Genomic DNA, 13,548 nt, shown 5'->3' with positions numbered 1-13,548 from the left:
ACAAAGTCTTTGTATAGACATAAAGCAGGCAATGTTACTTTCAATGTAGAATTCAAAGCAAAATTCATTAACCAGGACCAGAGACAACTTTATACTGATATCTACTAAAAAGATAATGGTCAAAAAGCTTTAGATAAGCCTTCACAGCAACTTTCCATTGTTGTCAAGGATCTATCATAAGCAAGATACCAGTCCTCGCTGATTTTATGAGCAAGTTCTGCCAATCTTTAAGGGGATAGGTAGTGCCCACCATTTTCAAATTTCCAAAGCATAGGCAAAAAATAGTAATAAGCTTCCAAATTAAGTTTGAGGCTGGCACAATCCTGATCAAAAGACATGACAAAGTGTTAACCCCCTCCCCCTAAAACACAAAGAAACTACCCACAGAAACTTCCATAATAACAAGGTGAAGAGGGGGAAGAAAACTGTAGACCTCTCTTCCTCTTGTGAATACTAATGAAAATTCCTAAGTCAAATATCAGTAAGTTGAATATGGCATAGGTTTTATTTCCATAAAACAAAGGGTGACATGAAGAAGTCAACTGATATCATTCATTAATGGACAGAAGAGATGATTTTTTAAAAATTTTTTCAAAAACTATTATTCATCCTTGATTTTAAAAAAATAAACCTCTTTCTGAACTAAGAATAAAAGGATATTTCCTCAACTGTATGATAAATAGTCTAGCTTGGACTTTGTTTTAATGTACTGTTTGATGGCTTTATAGTGATTCTGTATTCTCAGAGAATAAAATCATTTCCATTGTAAAATAAAAAGAAGATAATGATTGTGGGCATAAATTGAAGGTACCTTGACAGCTTTGAAGGTGGCACTAGGATATTAAAAATGCATGTGGAAGAACTATCATACAATCATATTAAGAATTTTCACAATTTACAAAAAGCAGTTCATGAACATAAGCTCATTAATCTTCACACAATATTGCTATTAAGGTAAAACAAATTCCAAATATCTGTCTGATTAATACTGAAACTGAGACAGAAAATGAGACTCTATCAAATGTCTTCTACTAAATTCCACTCAGAAATTAGTCAAAAGGCTAAAAAATAAGTTCTAAATACAATTTGGGGTTTTTTTCTTTTATTTAAAACCTTTGTGAATTGAGGGAGAAAAAAGTATGAAATCAAAAAAGTAGACATCTACTATCTTGAAAATACCAGAACAAAGTGAAGATGCAAGACTTTGCATTTCTCTAATGATTAGTGATACTGAGTATCTTTTCATGTATATTGGCCATCCAAAGGTCTATTCGGGTGGTTTGCCCATCTTTTAATCAGATTGCTTTATTTTTTGGGTATTGAGCTGTATTAAGTTCTTTATATATTTTAAATATTTTTAAAAAGATTTTATTTATTTATTTATTCCTGAGAGACACACACAGAAAGAGGCAGAGACACAGCAGACGGAGAAGCAGGCTCCATGCAGGACGCCCAATGTGGGACTCCATCCCAGGACTCTGGGATCACGCCCTGAGCCAAACAAAGGCAGACACTCAACCGCTGAGCCACCCAGGCGTCCCTATATATTTTAAATATTAGCCCCTTATCAGTTGTATCACTTGCATATCTCTCTTCTCATTCACTAGGTTGCCTTTTTGTTGATGGTTTCCTTTACTCTGCAAAAACTTTTTATTTGGGTGTAGTCCCAACAGTTTATTTTTGCCCAATTTCCTTGCCAGAGGAGACATATCCATAAATATGTTGCTGAGGCTGATACCCTACAGATTACTGCCTATGTTTTCTTCCAGGAGTTAATGGTTTCAGGTCTCACATTTAGGTCTTTAGTCCATTTTGAGGTTATTTTTGTGGATGGTGTAAGAAAGTGGCCCAGTTTCATTCTGTTGCATATAGCTGTCCAGTTTTGATGCCAATAATCTTTTATCTCCTCTGCTATCCATCTCCCTCAAATTCTTTATAAACTTGTAAGATTACAAGTTTATCTTTGGAGTGTTTACTGCCATAAAATTCAGAAGATGTAGGGAACTAATACTTGGTTAACAATAATATTTACCCCAAAAAATACCAAAGGGTGAAATACTGATATGTGCTACATGGATGAAAACTAGAAAACATTATGCTAAGTGAAAAAAGACAGTTACAAAACACACACACACACACACACACACATACACACACACATTGTAAGACTCCATTTATCTGAAATGTTCAGAATAAGCAAATTTAGAGAGACAAAAGGTAGATCATTGGTTGCTTTGCCCCAGGGAGCAAAACCATATACTAAAATTAGACTGGGATGATTACACAGTTCTATGAGTAAAAAAAAAAAAAAAAAAAAAATATATATATATATATATATATATATATATATATATATATTGAATTGTATAATTTAAATTGGTGAGTTGTGTGTTATCTGAACTATATATCAATGACACTTTTTAAAAAATATTATTGTAACTTTATTATAGCTGTCATTGAACAGTTACTACCTGCAAAAAAGACTTAAAAGAGACTCTATGTCATCTGATTTTTGCCACCTCTGCAAGGTCAACTTTTACTCTTACAGATAAGAAAACAAGTTCAGTGAAATTAAAATATTTATACATACAAAGCTGGTCAGGAATGATGCCCAGATTTATCACTCTAAAGATGTATCTCCCTAAGCCTATGTTTTCTTAATCAAGCCATGCTTGCCATCAAAGAATGGAATTATATTTCCATATAATTATTATATAATAATTATATAATATATAATTATATAAATATAATTGACATCAAATGGCCTTGAAAAAACAGGCATTTTGTTTCTATCAGTGGCAGGAAAAAGTTTTTGGGGGGCATCACTTAGGAAATAAGGCTTCAAAGGTTTAGCACCACTGTTACTCAATTCAAAATCCACATCTTAGAAAACAAATGCCTCTGAAAAATAACTGAAAGTAAATAAGGTCATATAATTTGTCACTTCTCTTTCAGTTTTTATCAGCTAGATTATGAATGTCTTCAAGATACAGACCTCACCTGATTTGTCATTTTAAGGTCAGTACATCTAAAAATTTATTGTTCTTTATTTATATTAAAATGACCATAAAATATAAATATACAGACTATAACCATTTCTTTAAACTACATTATTAAGTAAAAATATTCCTTTATTTAGATTTTATTACATTTAGTTTTTTATACATTTAGGTCTTTACAAACAACAACTTACTAGTCATTCCAGAAAGGTATGTGGACAAAACAGGTAATTACAAGAGGAAGAAACACAGATACACTAAAAAAATCATGTATTGTGACTCCTCCACCCATAATGCGACTAATCATTATTTAGTTGTTATATTCATTTATTTGCTATCTTAACAAATTCACATATTCAGTGGCTTAAAACTACATACATTTATTATCTTCGGGTTCTGTAGGCCAGAAGTTTGGCAACAGGTCTCAGTGGGCTAAATCCAAGGTACCAGCAGGGCTGTGTTCCTTTCTGGGGGCCACAGGAGAGAGTGTTTCCTTGCCTTTTCCATTTTCTTAAAGTCCATTTGCATTCCTTGGTTCATGATCCCTTCCTCCTTCAAACCCAGTAAACAGGGTCAAGTCCCTATATTGCATCCCTCTTCCATTTTAAGGACCCATATGATGACACTGGACCCACAAGATAATCTGGGATAATCTCCCTGTCTTAGGGTCCTTAACTTAATTGCATCTGCAAAGTCCTTTTCCAGTGTAACAGAACATATTCAGATTCTGGGAATCAAGACACTGACATCTTTAGGTGGCCATTTTTCTACCCATCATAGTTGCCATTGTCTTTTTAAAAATCAGGATAAAAAAAATAAAAATAAAAAATAAAAAATCAGGATATACCCACAGTGAATTGAGCCTATGTTGGAGGGTAAGGGGAACATACTAATGGTTTAAATGGAGAATGCAGAATTTGAGATGAAAACCCCTCCTTTTTTGTCAGATTTTTACTGGCATTCTATTTTGAAGATAAACCACAATTAAATATGTGGGCATGATAGGAGAAATCATTTGCCATTCAAAACCCTCAAAGGAACCATCCAACTGAATCTGTTGATTTTTTTTAAATCTGAACAGAAACCAAAAAAGCTTATTTTGTACTTTCCTTCTATATATTGTTCCGCCCTGGCACTCAGGAACTACCATTCATAGGATAATCACAGCCTGTATCATATAACCGGATGTTGTATTAATTCAAACTAGAGACAGGTAGCTGGCCATGAGTTTTATAAACCTTTACAATAAAATATCCAAAGGATCATTATGTATATATATATGGTTACCAAACCAAAGCTCTTTCTGAAAGGCAATTCAACATGAAGTATCACTACATTATAAGACTGACATTTTGTAATTCCCCAGAACAACGTTTCATTCAATGTTTAACTTTTTCAATTTAGCTTTGTATCTTTTTTGACTCCAAGATAAAAGAGTGATGTTTGATGTACTGAAGTTATAGCCAGCATTCACCAATTCCTTGATTCGACTTTTTAAAGTACTTATGCTTGAATCCAAAATCCGAGGATTTTCAATTATTTGTGATATGCTAAATTTTTCTTCTATGAGATAGTCTATTTTGTCATTGAACTTTTTTTCTCCTAAGAAGATCACATCTGGATAACTTAAGATAAACTTGTGTACCTCTTCTTCAGTACACCCAAGAGAAAACAGCTTCTCTTTGATATTTGTGTAGTTTCTGTTGACATAGTCATTGGAAAGGTCTAGAATTTTAGCTCCCGGACCACAGAGCAAAACAAGCAGTTTCTCATTGTTCAAATTAAAAGTTGACTTTAAAAACTCAATATTAGTTTTTACCCGTTTGGTACTCTGAATTAAGATGAAAGGGTTTTTAAAAATTATCTTCCCAATAAAATCTCTAGGCTTATTGTGATTCAAAGACAAACAGACTTCTTGCAAAAATTTAATCATCTGTTTATTCAAATCTAGACTGTTGGAGAATGTACGTGGGGCATTGGTCAACAACCGACAAAGGCATTTATGAGTCAATCCAACTGAGTAGAGGAATTTTATATTATTCTCTAAGTTTCGGTTGTTACTGGACCGAAAAAAAGCTTCGGGAGAACGTTCCAAAATATTTATAATCTCAAGGTCTGATGTCATAATTCTTCTCCACAGATCCCACCGTTCTGAAAGACTTTCAGGTGTGCGTGTTATGGCTCGTGGATATCTTGATATAATGCTAGCAACCACTTCTTTACTAGCTCCTTTGGATAGAAGGAACATCTTCAGGTCCTGCTCTTTAGTTCCCATCCTATTAAAAACTCCAGGCTGTCGTTTTTTCGCCTTATCAACATCTACTCCCATTGTAAGTAAGTTATTCAGTAATTCTTCATTCTCCGAAGACTCACTGTCTGCATTACCACATTTCACACTAAAAAGCCTAAATGAAATTGATTTAAGGAAGACTTCTGTTGAAAATTGGGTCATCCAACATCTTGAACCAAAGAGAAAGTTACTTCTCATACAAAAGAAGCTTCTTGGTGCCATAATGATCAGGTATCCCAAACTTTTTGGAATGCTGTGTAAAACAACATACATAATATTATATAAATGCATGTGTTAAACAGCTAAAAGACCATATTATGATCCTGTAAGCATCACGGTCATTTCTAAAAAAAAAATTTACATAGCTCCAGCTCTCCTAGTAGTGTATTAACAATTCAGCCACTGCACTCCCGCTCTCTAGTTTCCTGCTTCTGATTATCTGTGAGCCTGGGGCTGTTTCCATTCTTAATGTGAAGAAAAGCAGTATAGCAGCATCACCATCCCACAACTATTCCTTCCAGGCCTTTCGCCTGTTCTTTGTATTTGGACTTGCCTATGTTTGCTACCCAAAACCAGTTGCCCCTCTCTACTTCTGCTTTATCCTCCTGGTTTTCAAACCTTTGGCTTATTCCTACTAACTGAAGCTTTCAACTGTGCCTTGTCTTCCAACTTGCCAGATCTTTGGCTTTCCCTCTGCCTATAGACACCAAACTACTTTGCCCCTGTTCCCTCTTCCTGGTTCCTCAAGCTCTAAACATAGCCTTGAAAATCAACACTTCAGACTAATCTCCATCTTAAACACCTTTTTCTAGATGCATGCTTCTCTTTAACCCCATGCTATCATTAGTCTTAATTCTTAGCTTTATATAGACCTCTGGTCACCGGTTCCCAACCTCAATCTCCATCTCCTTCAGTTCACCTATCGCTCCCTTCATTGCAACCCAACTGCTCCAACCCAATTTTTATCTTCAAAATGATTTAGTTGGGCTGTTCAATCCACAGAGTCCACCATATGTGGAACTGTGCTGAGAGCACATGAACAATGAAAAGTTACTTTTACCATCCTCCCCTGCCCAACCACATTATAAAAGATGAGCCCAGAGCTTTCTGCATCTGTCTCACAATACACCATTTCAGGCAAATGACTAAAACCTCAATAACTCATTTTCCTAATCATTTAGAAAGGGGGCACAAAATGTATGAATTTATATATGATAATAACCATAGGTACCTACTAAATTGGTATCTGCATTTATAGGAATTACTTTATCAGGAAAGCAACAGAAAATTTTTCTTGTTATTCAATTTGTCAGATGATTAATGCTCTTAGGCTAATTGTGGTCTGAGTCATAAAACAACTCATATGTACTTTCTCCTTTTTAGACTACATGGCTGTGACAAACTTAGTTCTTAATTTCTAATTATTAACAATGGGCTCTTATAACTTAAAGGAAGCATTTCCCTCCTCACCTCTCCTAATTAAACATAAAATAAGAAAAAGAGATAGATGATTTTAACTCACTACTAATATCTCTGGGCTTGAGATGTTGCTTTCAAGATCAGTACCAAAGAAAGCCTCTCTGTGTATGCCCATTTAATTAAACTACTTTTTTTAAGATTTTATTTTTAAGCCCCACCCAATGTGGGGCTCGAACTCACAACCCCAAGATCAAGAGCTGCATGCTCCCCTGACTGAGCCAGCCAGACACCAGTAACTTATACCAATTTAACAAGAGTTTAAGATTATTCCTAGAGTTAGGGAACTCTCCCATATCTCAGGTAATCTACAGATCCTCAGAATTAGAAAAAGATTCCCAAACTATAGAATGCAGGACAAACAAAAATGCAGGACACACAAAATAAACATCAAATGGCAGCACATTTTAGATTGCCGTATACTGAGTTCACTATTCTTAACTTCTCCATAATACCACATACTGCTCTTTAAGTACATATTCCTCCAAAAATGCATGAATTTAGAAACTCAAAAATAAGATCCGCATTCTAACTTAAGAATGAAGGCTCTACTTGCACAGCTCAACAATCTGTTCTCTTCCAGATGCTCAAGGGTGACCTCTACTGGATAGTGGTACAGAACACAATATACATACACTGGAGGTACATGTAGAAAACCTTTTTTTCTACTGAGAGTGTACACAATCAAAAGTCTGAAGACAACTACTCTAGACAACAAACTCTGAGATGATCAGCACCACAACAAACAGGCTGAACAAGCCACAGAAAGTTCAAAAAAAATTGTACTAATGACAGAGTAACAGTGAAAATATATGACAAATTTCTTAACAAAGGAGTCATAAATCGATTAAGGTTTCCCCTGAATCTGTGAAGGTGAATTTTATGCCTTGTGTATAATTCACTCTCTGTAGAAATATCTTTCACATGAATTAACAGGTCTAAAACCAAACTGAACATCTTTCCCAGCCTCTAAAATAGCCTTCTTCTGATGGATGGAATCACTACCCTTATCCTAATGGTCACTCACGATAAAAATCTAAAAGTAATTACTTTCTTCCTGTTCCTCAACCTTTTAGTCATTGAATCATGTAGGTTCAGTATCTTTGTTAACATCTCTAATCTTTGCTATTCTCCCTCACCTAGACTATTAACAGCCACCTAACCGGCTTCTCTAACATCAGTCATGCAAAACCGCCACCACAGTATACTCATAAAACAAAGAAGTGATTACATACATGCCTTATTCCCAGATTAAATACCTCTGTAGCTCTCCCCTATAAAGCAAAATCTTCAGACTGACCTTCAAAACTCTCACCATACCATTCTAACTACCTTCCTAGCTATCTGTTCTATTCGACAACCTCACAACCAGACACTATTAACTCTCAAACCTCAGATCCTAAACATTCTTGCCCATTTTTGTCTCCCTGCCTTTGTAGAAGCTATTCTTTCAGAAAGGCCCACCCTCCCATATCTATCCATAGTACAAGGTCTCATTCGAATATTACCTTCCCACAAATCTTTAACTTAACAAATACTGCTGAAGTGAATTATTTTATAACTTATTAGTAAAGAACTAAAACTAGGGGCACCTGAGTGGCTCACTCGGTTAAGCATCTGCCTTCAGCTCAGGTTGTGATCCCAATGTCCTGGGATCAAGCCCTGCATCAGGCTCCCTGCTCAGTGGGGAGTCTGCTTCTCCCTCTCTCTCTGCCCCTCCTCCCCTCGTGCTCTCTCTCACTTCCTGCCTCTCTCTCTCCCAAATAAATAAAGTATTTTTTAAAAAATATTTTTTAAATCTAAAACTATTCTCTTTTATATTTTTAAAAAACGATGAACTGGACTTAGAACTGGCAAGGAAACTTTGGATTTGATTACAATACTATAAAGGCAATCAATTGACTTTAAAAAATGGTAGAAGTCGTCTCAGCTAAGGCTAAAAACAATGACAACTAATATCAACTGTTAGCGAACATATAAGGTAATGCAGAGAATTTTCAAATACCACTGTTGGAAGGGAATTTGGCACCACCTACCATATCCTTTAATCCAGCACTTTGATTTCTTTAAGATTATCCAAAGGAAATAAAAGGACAATATATATTTCTTATTAAAAAGGATGACTATCCTAACATTATTTGCTATGATATACAAAAAAGAAGAAACCCAAATGGTGACCAACAGAATGATTCATACATTGTGGAACATCTACGTAATATAATACTATACAACCTGATTTAAAAAAAAAAAAAAAACTGGCATATCTAACACAATGGAAAGATATCCAAGATTTTGTAAGTGGCAAACCATGTAGCAGTATGGATAAAATGGTATCACTTATATAAAGAGGGGGGATATTAATATAGACAAATAAGATAAAAAGGTAGTAGGTTATCTCAGAGATGAATGGGGGCTATGTACTGTTCCTGAAATACTGTGATATTATTTACTAAATATGTTGTTTTGCAACCAGATAAATTAAGAACAAATTAAATTGGCTTAGGGCTGGGCACCTGGGTGGCTCAGCGGTTGAGCATCTGCCTTTGGCTCCGGTCGTGATCCCAGGGTCCTGGGATCGAGTCCCACATTGGGCTCCACATTGGGAGCCTGCTTCTCCCTCTGCCTATGTCTCTGCCTCTCTCTGTGTCTCTCATGAATAAACAAATAAAATCTTTTAAAAAATAAGAAAAATAAATTGGGTTAGGGATGCCAAAAGGAGACTCTACCATATATCAAAAGGGAAATATGTCACCCTTATCAATTTTTCAGTTTTCAACACAAAAAAAATTAAACCTGGAAAATACTGATCTTGATTTACTTTTAGCACCTGATCCACATTCAAAACATTCCTATAACATCTAGCAAGGTAATAAATACATAAGCAGCCTAATGCAAACAGTATCAACTGTCTCAATCTGCAAATTTCAAGAGTAATTAATATCCCATAATTTATTTCAATCTGTTTCTCAATTTACTATCTTTAATTAACCAAAACCATTATTTCAAGGGCTAAAGTCCTAAATTAACAAATACACTGGAAACCTCTGTACTCAGAAACTTGTAAGGCCTTAGGAATAAGACGATTCGCTTGATAAAGGGAATTTAGTGGAGATGGTTAATCACTGGCCCAGGAGGGTACATTCCAGCTGGTCTTTTTTGATAACACAAGGGAAGTTTGAAGATCTTTTCAGCGATCCATTTCTCACCTAGCTTGTCTTAAAAAGAGAGGGCGTTGCATTTCTCCAGAAGAGCTGGAAAACAGCTGTCCCTAAAAATGGGGGGAATAAAAGCGGGGGGGGGGCAAAATATTGTCAGCACTTCGTGATACAGAATAAAGAAATCGACCCCAGCTAACACCGCATAACGTCCTTGCGAAAAGCGTCACCTCTTACGTCCTAAGCATCTCAGAAATACCAAGGAAAACAGCAAGAACAAGCCCGAGTATTAACGGGAAAAGGTAGCGTAATCACGCATGTGATCTGGAAAGCCGGAGCTAAGTGCTTCGCATATATTGTGTTACTTCAACCTCACAACCGAAGAGGTAGGCATTATTCCTAAAATCAGAAAATGAGGGGCAAGGCCGAGCTCTGTCACAAGTTCGCGTTAGCTCACTGAAGCCACGGATTCCATTCCACGGGTTCTCTCTGCCCCTCTTCCTCCCCGACACCAACTCGCCAAGGGGCTGCGCGGGAAGGAGACTCTACCATATATCAAAATCACCCAGACCCCTTCTAAAAGAAAAAGCACACGCATAGCGAGCCACAGACCTCAAACCGGACTGCATGAATACTAGCCGACAGACAGCCTTTTTACTTCCGCCTCTCCTCTCTGGGGCGGGACCGGGAGGCGGAAATGGACCAGACCAAGTTCCGGTCGCGCGGAGGTGACGTCTCCCTCTTGCGCCCCCCGGCGGCCGCACCGCAGCCCCTCCGTAAGCCGGCCGCGAAGAGCCCGGCAGGGGGCGGCAAGAGACCACGTGGTGAACGCTGGGGCCCGGCCTCCTAGGGCTGGTTTGGGAGCGGGGCGGGTCTCCGGCGTTTCTCAGCCGCGCGGGCCTGGGGCCGAGGGTGGCCGTAGCGATGCCCTGCCTGCTGGCGACGTGCGGTAGGAACGTCGCTATTATACACGGGGATTTTACAGCTTGATAGGGTGACCGCGCTTATCAGTGTGGTTAACATAGGCCAGCAAACACCTTGGCGTCGGGTGCCGGAAGGCGCGTGCCAGCTGGGGCTCCTGAGGAGCCCCAGGGTCTCTTCCCTAACTGAGCCATAGCCTCGAAACCCCGGCGGGTGGCTGCTAGTCCGACTTCAGCTGCAGCTTGCACACCAAGAAGCGGTTCTCCTACACCTCGATGTAACTGCCAGCAGCACGATTTACTCATGCTTCTTCGGAAAGTGTGAGGCAGAAGTGTTTTTGCCGCCCTTACACCTTCCTGGTCCTGTTCCTCTGGCTTGACTGGGGAGGGTAGCCCTGAAGATTCAGCTTCCGCTCAAAGCAATCCCGTTACCTCCAAAAGAAAGGTTCTACCTAAATTAAGGAAATCATCATCAAGCTGCCAAGTTATCTTCCGGAGGAAGCGATTGGGCCTTTAGAAACACAGAAAGGGGAGGAGACGGGTTGATCCTGAATTCCGCGGCAAGGAAGGCTTTCCTGCTCTGCCCTACTCCATGGAGGAGCCGATGATGAGTCTTTATCTTATTTCTGTACCGGTTACTGTTTTCATCTTCACCCTGGCCCTTAGATTACTCTTAGCTGGTATGTCGTCCACTCTGTTTTGAATTAATTTTCTGTTTTATTGGTTTATAAGGGTGAAGATTTACCTTTGGAACTATAAATTACAGTCTTTCTGGCAAGTGAAATTGCTTAACTGCCGTCCCTCCAGGTAAAAAAGCGGTCCTGAAATGTTAGAAATGGTCTCTTTACGGGAGTTTCTAAAATCTCCTTCTGCATAGAAGGAGCTCCTAAATCTGGATTCATATGTACTGTGAAGTATAAACTTACTTGCATAAATACATAAGTATAAGCTACTTTACAGTCAATGTAAAACAATTTTTTTTTTTTTTTTTTTTTTAGGATTCATTGAACTTTAGACTCTAAGAAGACCTTTGAGATTATGAATCCCTCCTTATGAAACCTCTCATTTTGCAGGTGAGACGTTGAAGCCCTTACAGTAGAAGCCGGCAAGATAAAACTTGTGTCATACCTTCTTCACCAGTAATTCTTCATACCACATGCACTGACAAGGATTATTCAAGGTCGGCTCAGACTTACTTAGGCGACATCACTTAAGTTTGTTTTTAGTGATGTGTGTAGGTAAAGGAGATCAGTTCTTTTGAAAATAAGTGCCATATTTCCTATCCAAAAAAAAATTTTTATTACAAATATATTTTAAATTCATATTGTAAAACACTGACAAGAATAGCAACTAAGGTATGATGGTTGGGTTAGTATGGTGTATTAGCAATTTTTTTTTTCCTTCTCACATCTCTGCAAAGAGGTTTATTTATTTATTTATTTATTTATTGCAAAGAGGTTTAATATTTAATGATTTGTGAAATGTTGTCATTACCTCCAGTAAAAGCAGTAACTACTACCTCATTGTCATTAGTGCCTGTATTTTATTCGTTGAATCAGCGAACACTTATTAAACACCTGTACATTCCAGGCCTTGTTTTCAGGATCGAGAGCATATAGCGGAAAACAAAACAAAGCCCCTGTCCTCCTTGACCTTATTTCCAGTGATAGATCTCACTCTCAGCCTGAGTGTCTGCTGCTCTGCATGCTTCCCCCTTCTCACCTCCCCAAGACCGTAGATGATCCATGCCCTACTAAATTGATGTAATTAAGAAGAACAAATGTGGTTGGAAACACTGGGGTCTCTGGTAGAAGACCAGAGGCAGGGAGTAAGTGATGAAGAAACAGAGGAAAAAAAAAAGGGTAAGTAGTTGCAACATGGTGGAGGGCAGTTTTCCTAGTGTCACCCACTTGGTCCTTGGGCATACTAAACAGTAGGAATTGACTAGAAGCCAAAAGTGAGCGCCAGGCAAGGCTTTTATTGGGACTTATTCTGCAGCACAAGGGAAATAACACAAAGGAAAGAGTCTTTCAGGCTGTGTTCCCTAACAGGCCAGGGAAAGGTTTTGTTTGTTTGTTTTTTAAGATGTATTTATTTATTTATTTATTCATTCATTCATTCGAGACACAGAGAGAGAGGCAGAGACACAGGCAGAGGGAGAAGCAGGCTCCACGCAGGGAGCCTGATGTGGGACTCGATCCCTAGTCTCCAGGATCACACCCTGGGCCGAAGGTGGCGCTAAACCACTGAGCCACCTGGGCTGGCCCAGGGAAAGTTTTTGAAGGGACTGAGGAGGCAAAGGAGTGATGTTGAGACATACTGAGGTGGGGATTTCTTGGCACCTGCCAAGTTTATGCTTCTTCATGTGTTGCATGTCTAATTAGCATATTTAATACCTTACCCGAGGTTTTTAGTATTATAATGAGGGGAAATATTGGTGAAAAGTCAGCACAGGGGGGTCCCCCAGGGTGCAGACTAGTTTGGTTCAGTCTTTGCCTGTCTTCGTAGTTCTGTTTCTCCTTGAGATAATACTCACCCTGCTTCCACATTCTTGCAAGATACACTACTCAAAATGCATAGTTTCAGCTGTCAATGAAAGCTAGATTTCACCTTCAGGGTTGAGGAGACCAAATCCAGGCCCTGCCCTGTCTCACTAGAAGCTGTTCTAAAGTTGTCATCTTTCAGAGTTTTTTATAAAGTCTAAAGTA

General features: G+C 38.2%; 1 protein-coding gene and 1 long non-coding RNA gene across 2 annotated transcripts; one reads left to right on the top strand and one right to left on the bottom strand.

The window, feature by feature from the left end:
• Positions 1 to 482: 482 nt before the first annotated feature.
• On the bottom strand, positions 483 to 10,619 carry MTERF1 (mitochondrial transcription termination factor 1). Its single transcript, XM_077857023.1, has 3 exons — positions 10,533 to 10,619; positions 9,972 to 10,033; positions 483 to 5,542 (listed from the first exon to the last, which is right to left on the bottom strand). Exons 2-3 carry the CDS (start codon positions 10,001 to 10,003, stop codon positions 4,375 to 4,377), a joined length of 1,200 nt encoding a protein of 399 aa, XP_077713149.1. The 5' UTR covers positions 10,004 to 10,033; positions 10,533 to 10,619; the 3' UTR covers positions 483 to 4,374.
• Positions 10,620 to 10,676: 57 nt separating this feature from the next.
• LOC144288942 (uncharacterized) lies at positions 10,677 to 12,358 on the top strand. Its single transcript, XR_013357008.1, has 2 exons — positions 10,677 to 11,520; positions 11,839 to 12,358. It is a non-coding gene; the product is annotated as an uncharacterized LOC144288942 (long non-coding RNA).
• The last annotated feature ends 1,190 nt before the right edge of the window (positions 12,359 to 13,548 follow it).

Source organism: Canis aureus, chromosome 18, assembly GCF_053574225.1.
Source record: "Canis aureus isolate CA01 chromosome 18, VMU_Caureus_v.1.0, whole genome shotgun sequence".
NCBI lineage: Eukaryota > Metazoa > Chordata > Mammalia > Carnivora > Canidae > Canis > Canis aureus.
Note: the sequence above shows the minus strand (reverse complement) of the source record. Positions and strands in the feature narration are given on the sequence as shown.